The sequence below is a fragment of the Monodon monoceros genome, unplaced genomic scaffold (assembly GCF_005190385.1).
Source record: "Monodon monoceros isolate NGI ecotype Baffin Bay Population unplaced genomic scaffold, NGI_Narwhal_1 Super_Scaffold_12, whole genome shotgun sequence".
Lineage (NCBI taxonomy): Eukaryota > Metazoa > Chordata > Mammalia > Artiodactyla > Monodontidae > Monodon > Monodon monoceros.
Genome location: NW_021703768.1, coordinates 155,978,333 through 155,989,547, shown reverse-complemented (window position 1 = coordinate 155,989,547; position 11,215 = coordinate 155,978,333). Strand labels below are relative to the sequence as shown.

At 58.4% G+C, this 11,215-nt stretch overlaps 1 protein-coding gene across 1 annotated transcript; it reads left to right on the top strand.

Moving 5' to 3' along the window:
- The first annotated feature begins 7,210 nt into the window (after nt 1-7,210).
- PRSS57 (serine protease 57) lies at nt 7,211-10,958 on the top strand. Its single transcript, XM_029218862.1, has 5 exons — nt 7,211-7,289; nt 7,606-7,759; nt 8,719-8,863; nt 9,235-9,489; nt 10,629-10,958. The coding sequence occupies exons 1-5, from the start codon at nt 7,211-7,213 to the stop codon at nt 10,839-10,841; spliced, it is 846 nt and encodes a 281-aa protein (XP_029074695.1). The 3' UTR covers nt 10,842-10,958.
- The last annotated feature ends 257 nt before the right edge of the window (nt 10,959-11,215 follow it).

Here is an 11,215-nt window from a genome sequence, read left to right as displayed (position 1 = left end):
GCTCGGCCGGAGAATCAGCCCCGCGCCGAGATGGCAGGGGTGGGATGCGCCGCGTTTCGCTCGCGCCCCCTCCCGCCGGCTCCCGCCTCCCGCCGCCGCCCGCCTGCGCCTCCTGCCGGCCGCCGCCGCCGCCGCGCCCCGGTCGCCAGGCGTCTGCCCTCCCGGCCCGCCGGAACCTCCGGCCGCTCCGACCCATTCATTCCATCTCGGCGCGGGGCTGATTCTCCGGCCGAGCCAGTCCGGAGTCGGCCTGGGACGCAGCCTGGCCGCCATCCATCCCACCCCTGCCCGGCTCCTGGTCCGGAGGGTGAGCGAATGGGGACAAATAGCACGGGGGAAGTCCAGGAGGCCGCTCCGAGGACCACGGCCCTACTGCGGGCGGAAGGACCCGCAGACTGCCTGCGGGAGTATCTGGGGAAGAGCATCAGGGTAGCGGGCACTGCAAGCGCAAAAGGCCGGCGGTGGGACCGAGCCAGGCCCGTTGAGGAGAAATAATAATAATAAAGCAATTGCTGGTCTTCTGAGCAGTGGCTGGGCTCTGGGGACGGCCCTACAGTTGGATGAGGGTTAAGGAATTGAATCTGCTCCCACGGGGCAAACAGGCCTGCGTGCTCAGAGTGAGAGGGGTCCGTAGAGGGGGCAGGGAGAACTTAGACTTTGTCTTGAGGGCACTGGGGAGCCACAGCAGAGTTGAGAGCAGGAGAGGGGTCACCCCGGTTTATGTTTGTGAAGGCCGCTCGAGCTGCCAGGTGGGGAGTGGATGAAAAGGGGCTAAGGGGGCGGGGGGGGGGGCTTGGGGGCCAGAAAAGGCTGAACTGGGGCCCCCAGGGACATGGCAGAGGCTGGACCAGCGTGAGAACCAGGTGGACTCTGCATGGATCTTGAAGGGGGAGGCTGCAGGATTGCTACGGGATGGGATGAGGGATGACAGGCATCAGGGTTCCCCTCTCCAGCCTGAGCTCCTAGAAGGACATGCAGACACGAACGGGGCCTGGGAGATGACAAAGGGGCCTTGGTCGGGCAGCTGGATGCCCAGGTTGGAGTTTGGGGTCAGGCCCAGCCTGGGCTAGACGGGGGGCTCCCCAGGGTGGGGAGCAGGTTCAGGCAGCAGAAAGAGCCGACTCGCTCCCCTGCCGTCCCCTCGATTCCCTGTAGTCCATCTTGGATCCTTCATCTGTGCAGACCCCACAGAGCAGGAGGGAGGCAGGAGCTGTCCCCACCAACGTGTTCTTAGAAGGACACTGGCCACCGGGCCCCGAACACACTTATTCCATGGGGTGGGGGAGGGGGGTGCAGAGAGGGAGGTTCTTCCAGAGCCCTTAGGGTTTCTGTAAAACTGTTCTGCCCAGCTGGTGCTCAGTAAATGGGTGTGTAAAGGGAAAGAGGCTTGGATGAGCCCTGGAGAAAAATGGGGCACGATGCACCCCAGACGGGGGAGGGCGTGGCTGCCTTTCCTCTCACAGGCCTTTGCACCCTCCTTTTACAATGAACATGTACCCATTTAGCAGGAAAACGATGAGATAAATTAGCAAACAGAACAAAGAAAAAGACTCAGAAACATCAGGGGGCCTGGGTTCCAGTTCCAGCTCAGCTCTGTAGGTGCTGTGTGACGCTGGATCTGTTTCTTAACCTCTCTGAGCCTCACTTCCCTACCTCCTAGGGCTGCTGGAAGGGTTGACGGAGCGAACATACACGAAGGACTTGAAACAGGGCCCAGCATACACTCGCTCAGGGGTTGGCAAACTTTTTCTGTAAAGGGCCAGATGGTAAACATTTTCAACATCGCGGGCCGGCCACTCTCTGTGGCAAGGACTCAGCTCTGCCATTGCAGTGCAAAAGTGGCCGGAGGCAGTATATGGCCACATCGTGTGGCCATGTGCCAATAAAACTTTAGTTATAGGGCCTTCCCTGGTGGCGCAGTGGTTAAGAATCCGCCTGCCAATGTAGGAGACACCGGTTCAATCCCTGGTGCAGGAAGATCCCACATGCCGCGGACCTACTAAGCCCGTGCGCCAGAACTACTGAGCCTGCGCTCTAGAACCCGCGAGCCGCAGCTACTGAGCCCGCGTGCTGCAACCACTGAAGCCCGCGTGCCTAGAGCCCGTGCTCTGCAACAAGAGAAGCCACCGCAATGAGAAGCCCGCGCACCGCAACGAAGAGTAGCCCCTGCTCGCTGCAACTAGAGAAAAGCCCGCGCTGCAACCAAGACCCAACGCAGTGAAAAGTAAATATAAAATAAATAAATAAAATTTATTTTTAAAAAAACAAAAAAAACTTTATTTACAGCAGCTCCGGCTGCTCCCGGACATCCTCTGGGCACTTGGATTCCAGGGGGGTCTGACACTGGGCTCTGTGTGGGCCCCAAGAGCCCACTCCTCCCCTGTCCCTGAGTCACAAACCCCCTCACCTCTCCCAGCCCTGACTCTAGCTCAGGCCTTGTGTCCCCCACTCCAGCTCAACCACAGTCCCCCCATCTCCCCACCTCCTCTCTCCTCTCCACACTCACCAGAGGATCTGCCCCCACCTGCCCTGCTCAAGCACCTTCTATGGCTCCCCAGTGCCCTGCAGTCTGGCTCTCGAGGCCCAGGTGAACACTGAAAGCACCATTCCTTCCCCTGTCCCTGCCGCACACCCCGCTGGGCTGTCCAGACACCTTCTCCGCACCCACCCTGGGCTCCTCCTGGATTCCCCTCCTCACTCTACCAGGGTTCCTGGGTTTCCTTCTTGCCCTAAAATCCTACCCCCTCCCTATGCTTCTTGCCGACTCCGGTCACTCTTTCCCCACTTAATTCTGCTGCAGACGATGTCAATTCACTGTCTCTCCACCAGGGCAGGGGTCTGTGTCCTCCTGCTGCTGTGTCCCCTGCCCCCCCTTGCACTCATGCAGTGCCCGCACACAGCAGGCACTCAATAAACACTCATGGAATGAAGGGCTGCATACCTCTCTCCATCTCCTTTGACGTTCCCCGCAGGAAGAGTGGCGCTGGCGTCCAGTTTGCAGACGAGGGGCGCCCAGGGCACCCAGCCCCCCGCTGAGATCTCGCCACACCCTCAGAGATGCTCTGGGGTCACCTGTTTCCCAGAGGAGGAGACCGAGGCCCAGACAACAGTGGCCAAGCCGCATCCCCACACCCATCCTCCCCCTGTGGAAATCCTGGAGGCTGCAAGGGCAGACGAGGTGGACAGCAGTGGTGACGCTCTGCCCGCCACCTCAGTTCACCCATCCGTGGAATGGGCTTGCTCAGGGCCCCCACGTGCCAGCCACTCACACCTACTTGTCGCTTCCTCCGTTCTCTGCCAGGCCTTTGGATGCGGGTCCAGGAGAAAGTCTGTGAAGGGCAGTGGTGTCTGTCACCACCCCACACTGGCCAGGGCTGGCATCCAGAGGAAACCTGGCTGGGATGCAGGATGCAGGATTGGGCTGTTTATTCTGTTTCTTTAGAGATTTATTTGCTTCCTTTGTTTTTTGTTTGTTTTTTTTAATTTTTGGCTGCGTTGGGTCTTCGTTGCTGCACCTGAGCTTTCTCTAGTTGTGGCGAGTGGGGGTACTCTTTGTTGCAGTGCGTGGGTTTCCCATTGCAGTGGCTTCTCTTGTTGCAGAGTACGGGCTCTAGGCACACAGGCTCAGTAGTTGTGGCTCGCGGGCCCTAGAGCACAGGCTCAGTTGTTGTGGCGCACGGGCTTAGTTGCTCCGCAACATATGGGATCTTCCTGCACCAGAGATCAAACCCGTGTTCCCCGCATTGGCAGGCGGATTCTTTTTTTTTTTTTTAACATCTTTATTGGAGTATAATTGTTTTACAATGTTGTGTTAGTTTCTGCTGTATAACAAAATGAATCAGCTATATGTATGGCAGGCGGATTCTTAACGACTATGCCACCAGGGAAGTCCTGGACTGTTTACTTTTAAGGCAGTGCCGTCCACTCAAGAAATAAGAAGCTGGGACTTCCCTGGCGGTCCAGTGGTTAAGACTGTGCTTCCATTGCAGGGGGCACGGGTTTGATACCTGGTGGGGGAACTAAGATCACACATGCTGTGCAGCGCAGCCAAAAAACAATAAAAAATAAAAAGGAAGAAAGAAAGAAGGAAGAAGTGATTTCCTTGGAATGTCAGTTAACGAGGTTAAAAAGTAAAGTGTGGGGTGTAAGGGAAAGCGTCACCAGCTGACACCTGCCGGGCCTATGCCCCATTCCAAGGACCAACCCTATTCACAGATGAGGACACTGAGACACACAGGGGCCAAGTGGGGTGGGGTCCCTGGGCTCCAACACTGAGCCCGGGGGGTTTCCTGGGAAGATTTTGAGCTTTTCTCAAGTTCTCAGGGGCTCCTGACCAAGCCCCATAACCTCTCCTGACTTCTTGAACCTCTGCTGCTGCTTTGGGCTAGGGAAGAGGCTGTGCACTTTCTGAGCGCCGACTGCATGCCCCACTCAGGGCTGGGTGATGAGCACCGACTGCATGCATACCCCACTCAGATGCTCAGGAACTGACTGTGAGCTAATCTCCTCAATATGTAAAGAGCTCTAACAAATCAATAACAAAAGTAAGAGTTCAGTAAAGGGAGCTATTATTATCATCGTCATCAGAAGCAACATTATTATTGTTGAGTTGCTCTGACTTGGAAAGCCACCCAAATCCTCCATGGAAAGACCCTTCAAGGATGACAGTCCCGGAGTTCTGGGTTCAAGACTGTCTGCTGTGCAGCCCCAGGCCAGCCAAGCTCCACTCTCTGGGCTTCAGTTTGGGAAGTGGAAACACTGAGCTCCACACAGTCCGTTCCTCAGGACTTGGTTACTTGGATCCTTGAAGGACAGTTGCTGGTTTCATAACTGCTTGCCAGACAAGAAGGAAAATACAACGGGCTGTGGGAAGAACTGGCCCTTGGCAGAGGCAACAGGAGCTGGCCTGAGGCTGCAACCCTGGCCCCATTTCCCCCTCGCTGTGCAGCCTTAGTCAAGGTACTTAAACTTTCTGTGCCTCTGTTTCCCCATGGGGACAGAAACAGTACCGACAGGCTTGGTTTGCTCTAGGACTGCATGAGTTCCACACATCTGCAGCTTCGGGTAATACCAACCCCCAGGGGCATGTGGCTGGGGGAGGTGACTGAGGCCTTGGGGCACAGACGAGACAGGACAGCCCCAGGGAGCCAGAGCGGACAGGAGCCACCAAAGTCTCCCGGAGAGTCATCTGCTACCGCCTGCATTGACTTCCGAGGCAAATGCGGGCTCTAGCTCTGGCCGAGACCCCGGAAACGACGTTCGCATGGACGTTTCCCACTTTCCTCCATGTTCAGGGCCTGATGGTTTCCCGCAGCTGCAGTAATACATCACTGCAAACTTAGTGGCTTAGAATGACCTTCTCTTACCTGATCAGTGGGCCTATCCGGGCTGAGATCTAGGAGTCTGCATGCCAGCACGGCTGGTTCCTTCCAAACCAGCTGGTTCTACCCCCACCCTGCAGCTTTCAAGGCTGTGCCTCAGTTTCCTTGTCTGTGAAATGGGTGTGATAACAACATAGCAAACTAATTAACACAGGGGACTGAGGTTGGCTAAATACGGCCCCACAGCCTCCGCATCCTGGTCCTGGGACCTGTGGGTATGTCACCTGATGGGGCAGAAGGGACCTTGCAGGTGGGATTGAGTTAAGGGAGATGGGGACGACTCTGGATTCCTGGGGGCCCAGCATCATCACAGCGTCCTTATAAGAGGGAGGCGGGAGGGTCAGACGCAGAGAAAGACGGGAGATGCTGCGCTGCTGGCTGTGAGGATGCAGGAGGGGCCGCGAGCCAGGGAGGCGGCGCCTCTGGAAGCTGGAAAAGGCGGGAACCGATGCTCCCCTGGAGGCTCCGGCAGGACCAGCCCTGCCCACACCTGGATTTAGCCCCGTGAGACCCATGTTGGAGTCCTGTCCTGCCTCTATGTCTCCCTCTGTCTCTGTGTCTATCTCTGTGTCTATCTCTCTGTCTCTGCCTCTCTTCCATGTCTCTGCCACTGGGTCTCTCCCACCTCCAGCTCCACCTCACCTTCTCCGTCCATCCCACGCCCTCACACCCTTGTCGCAATGCTGAGTGATGGGCTGGGAGGACCACCCTCCCCCGCCCCGGCACTGATGGAGCCCACCCTGGTCCTCCGGGCTGGGCACTGCGTTCTGGCGAGGTACCCTCTGTGCCTCCGAGGCGTGTGTGGGGTGAGCCTACTGTGAGCAGCGGCCACTGAGCCTCCGTTCCCCTTCCTGTGACACTGGCCCCCTCTCTGCACAGGGCTACCCCTAGCCCCAGTCGCTCTCCTCCATGCTGTGCGGGCTCCCCTGCCTCCCAGATGTCCCTCTGCGTCTCCACTTTAGTGACTGATGGCGGACGGGCACGGGGTCTCAGCAAAGCCTCCGCAAGGCAGCACAGGGCCTCTGACCTGTGTGTCCCCTGTGTGTGGCCCCTCACCAAGGCCCTGCTGCCCCTTCCCTGCTCTGAAGCCTCCATGGCTCCCCGGTACCCACAGGAGAAGCCCCCGCCTTCAAGGCCCTGAACTGACCTGACAAGCTCGCTGTTCTCTGGCCACCAGAGCCTGTGCTTCAGCCATGAAGCCAGATCACCTCATCTGTACCCACAACCCCGAGAAACGCCAGCACCGCGAGGGTGGGTGCCTTTGTCACATTGGGCTCCATCTCCAGCACTTACCGGAGGCTGGTAATGCCGTAGGCACTCAATACCTCAATACCTCAATACATGCAACAAAGGCAGCAGCAGTCACAAGGCTTTCTGGAGGCTGGGGTTGCAGATGGGGAAACTGAGGTTTGAGGCAGTGACGGGCAGGGCTGGACCCGGACCCCCTTCAGCTGGAGAGCTGGTCCCCAGCCCTGAGGGGCAGCGAGGGCTGTTGTGCTGCCAACTGCATACCTGGGAGATGCTGGGTAAACCGGGGCATGGCACGCATTAGGGACCTCTGGGGTCACATGTCTTGGCAGAGCCAGGAGCCCCCCAGAGCCCCCGTGCCCACTCCACTGCCCTGGCTCCTGGCTTCCCGTGCCATTACGATTATCATCAATGACCCCGATGCAGGAGAATCATCAGACTTTCCGAAGCACTGGCTCAGAACTGGGCTGGTGGGGCCTCTGACCACAGGCCACAGCCCAGTTCCCCATTTCCGGGCCGTTGGGCGGTGGGTGGACCACGGCCCGCAGAGCTCTCCAGGGAGAGGCTGACCTGCAGCAGCCATGAGGCCCGGGGAGGGGAGCTGGGCCTGCCTGCTGCTGACTCTGACCGCCTTCCAGATGCTGCCCATAAGGCCCCCAGGTGAGGACCCCCGAGTAGCCCAACCAAGCCCGTCAGAGCCCCGTACAGGGGCCCCACCCAGGAAGCTCCAGGTAGCACCACGTAGTCAGTTACTCAGCCCCCTGCATGGCTGTTCCTCTCGGGTCTCAGCTGGGAGGCGGGCATGAGGCCCAGCTGGGGTCTCGGCCAGGCCCGGGCCCAGCTTTTAGTGCACCCGGCACCTCTCCTGGCAAACTCCACGGCCTTCTCTGGGCATCTCTGTGTCTGTCTATCCCGCCCAGCCTGACCCCTACCCCACACTGCCCCGTCCCTGACTCGCTGCCCACCCTGCCTGCAGGCTCCTGGGCGTCCCGAATCATCGGGGGCCACAAGGTGACCCCCCACTCCCGGCCCTACATGGCGTCCGTGAGTTTCCAGGGCCAGCACCACTGCGGGGGCTTCCTGCTGCAGACCCGCTGGGTTGTGTCAGCCGCCCACTGCTTCAGAGACAGGTGAGCCAGGATGAGGGGGTGCCCTGGTGTGGGTGGGGTGAGGGCTCGTGCAGACAGGCCTCTCAGCTGGGGAGTTTATCAGGGATGGGGGGGCGGCAGGAGAAGTAGGGAACGAGCAGCAGCCGTGACCATAAGCTGATGTTATAACCGTTATGCTTGTCCTGAGCATATTGTTATAACGATTACTAACATTCATATTGAAATTATTGGAGGCAATACTATAATCGAGGTGGGAATTAGAATAAATATAATGAGTATTATATTCATTCTAAGTATGTTTTTATAAGTATTAAAATTAATATTGCAGGGACTTCCCTGGTGGCGCAGTGGTTAAGAATCCGCCTGCCAATGCAGGGGACACGGGTTCAAGCCCTGGTCCGGGAAGATCCCACAGGCCGCGGAGCAACTAAGCCCGGGCGCCACAACTACTGAGCCTGCGCTCTAGAGCCCACGAGCCACAACTACTGAGCCCGCATGCCTAGAGCCCGTGCTTCGCAACAAGAGAAGCCACCACAATGAGAAGCCCGCGGGCACCCCAACGAAGTGTAGCCCCTGCTTGCTGAAACTAGAGAAAGCCCGAGCGCAGCAACGAAGACCCAATGCAGCCAAAAATTAATTAATTAAAATTTTTAAAAAAAGTACTGCAGTGGGAATTCCCTGGTGGTCCAGTCGTTAGGACTTCATGGTCTCTCTGCAGGGGGAGCGAGTTCAATCCCTGGTCGGGGAACTAGGATTCTGCAGGTCACGCGGCGTGGCCAAAAAAAAATTAAATTAAATTCATATTGCTGCGATTGGAGTTAATACCATAATTGAGGTGGAACGGTAATAAACGTGACGCTTATTATCACGGGCTGGCGTGAGGATGACATGGATTTGCTTGGCAGGTGGGGAGAGACCCCACCCCGTGCCGGGTGGCCCTCACCCCAGCCTCGCTCACAACCACCCTCCCCACCCCGCAGAGACCCCCAAACGGGCCTGGTGGTGCTAGGGGCCCACAACCTGCGCACCGCAGAGGCCACGCAGCAGGTGTTCAGCATCTCGGCTGTCTTCATGCACCCCGACTACCATCCGGCCACCCACACCAGTGACATCTGTCTGCTGCGGGTGAGACGCTGCGTGGGGGACGAGGGCCAGACGCGGGTCCCAGGCCCCCCCCCACGATGGCCTGATTTGTTTAAAATCAGCTGTTGGGATCCTGTGAGCACCCGTGCTCAGAGCAGGGAAGGAGAGGCTCGTTAGAAAGACCCTTTGGGCAGCTGAGGGGTTGAGACTGGAGGCTGGGGAAGACCAGAGCCCTGGTCTGAGGCAGTTGAGGCCTGACGGGCAGTGGCGCGTGGTGGCCTTCCGACAGCCTAATGACGGCTGCCACTGACTTCTCTCCATGAGGCCAAGAAGAAACCCAGAAAGGTAAACAGGCAGGAGCAGTGGTGGGTGGCTGCGGTGGGGGAGGCCTAACCTCAGTGCTCCCCCTGCAGCTGAACAGCTCTGCCATCCTGGGTCCTGCAGTGGGGCTGCTGGGGCTGCCACGGAGGCCACCCAGGGCCGGGGCACAGTGCAAGGTGGCCGGCTGGGGCTCCGTGTCCGACTTCGAGGAGCTGCCGCCTGTGTTGATGGAGGCCGAGGTCCGCGTGCTGGGCCTGGACATCTGCAACAGCTCCTGGAGGGGGCAGCTGAGCCCTGCCATGCTCTGCACCCGCAGTGGGGACCGCCGGCGACGTGGCTTCTGCTCGGTGAGACACTCAGTCTCTGTCCTGCCTGCTTACCGCGTGGGGAAACTGAGGCCCACAGAGAGGGTCAGAGCTGGGCAGAGCCTTGGGAACTAAGTCCCAGCTCACCTTTGACCAGATGGGCCTCGCCTAAGGCCCTGGAAGGGCGCGGAGTTGCCCAGGGTCACAGGGATGCCATGTATGGCTGTGCAGGTTGCGCACTGCACAAACAGCTACAGATCTGTGTCTTTAAAAGCAGTGTCAAAAAAAAAAAAAAAAAAAAAGCAAGGTCCAGATCTCAAGGAAGAAGCTCCTGCTCCTAAGCCCTTGTATGGATTAATGGCAAATTTGGCCCCGGTGCCAAGGAAGAAACTCAGCCCAGGTGTGGGGTGGGGGTGGGGGGCGGTGTCTTTTGTTCCAGCCATGAGAGTGCAGTGGTTCAGATTCTGGAGCCCAACTGCCTGGGTCCACGTCCAGACTGAGCCGCTTCCCAGATGTGTGGTCTTAGAAAAGTCACCTCACTTCCCGGGACCTCACTTTCTCCATCTGTAAAACTGTCACACAAATAGGACCTACTTCTTAGGGTCAGAGCTGATTCCAGGTGACAATTAGGGTGATAGGTGTGGGGAGGTGAGGGGAGAGGAGGAAGCAGGAGTTTTACGGTGAGTATTCCGGGAGGTCTCTCTGAGGAAAGTACTTTTGAGAGTTGGAGGGGCCTTGAGAAGATCTGAGGGGAGGCATGCCAGGCAGAGAGACCAGTCACAGAGCTGCTGTGTACAGCTGCGCAAGTTGTGCACTGCACAAGGTGCTGCCGACTTGTGTATTTATACAAGCAGTGTCCAGCAGGGGGCAGTAACGGGTCTCAAGGATATGCAAAAGCCTAGAGGTTGGAGCTTGGTTTGCTGCAGGAAGAGCAAGGTAGGCTGGCATGGCTGGAACCAAGCAAGTCGGGGGAGAGGAGGGCAGACAGGTGGGTGGCGGCTGGATCCTCTAGGCCTTAAAGGCTGAGGTGAGGAGCTTAGTCTTTGCTGTAAAAGCTCTAGGGAGCCATGGAAGGATTTTGAGGCAGGGAGGGTCCTTCTCAGATTCACCCGTATGAGCTCCTTTGAGGAAAGTGAGGCCCAGAGAGGGACCCCTGGCCTCACCTTTGCCTCCACCTCCAGGCAGACTCTGGGGGGCCCCTGGTTTGCAGAAATCAGGCCCATGGCGTCGTCTCCTTCTCCGGCCTCTGGTGCGGCAACCCCAAGACCCCCGACGTGTACACACTGGTGTCCGCCTTCGTGACCTGGATCTGGGATGTGGTTCGGCGGGGCCCGCACGGCCCCCAGCCCAGCCCCCCACCCAGGACCACTGGGGGCCCAGCAGGAGTTGCCTGAACCACAGCAGCGCACAAGATGAGGTTAGCTCCAGCCTGGAAAATTCCATGGCTGGGGCAGAGGGTCCATGGGCCCCCAAACCCCAGGAAGCCTGGTGTGTGTGGGATGGCAGGTGGGATAGGGGGGAATCAGTTCCAAACAAAAAGGGCAAAATAACACAATAAAGTGTTAACTGGCTCACCAGACACGATGGTCTGCCTCCAGGGTCCATGCACGTCTTTGAGCTTCTCCTTGGCCTCAGCGTGGCCGAGGGTCCAATTCCAGCACTCCCTCCCGGAGGGACCTTGAGCCATAGGACCTGGGCCCCTCTCCACCCTCCCACACCCTCCCCGCGCTGACCCCTCTGGAGTTTCCCACCCTGCCTCCCCGCCTTG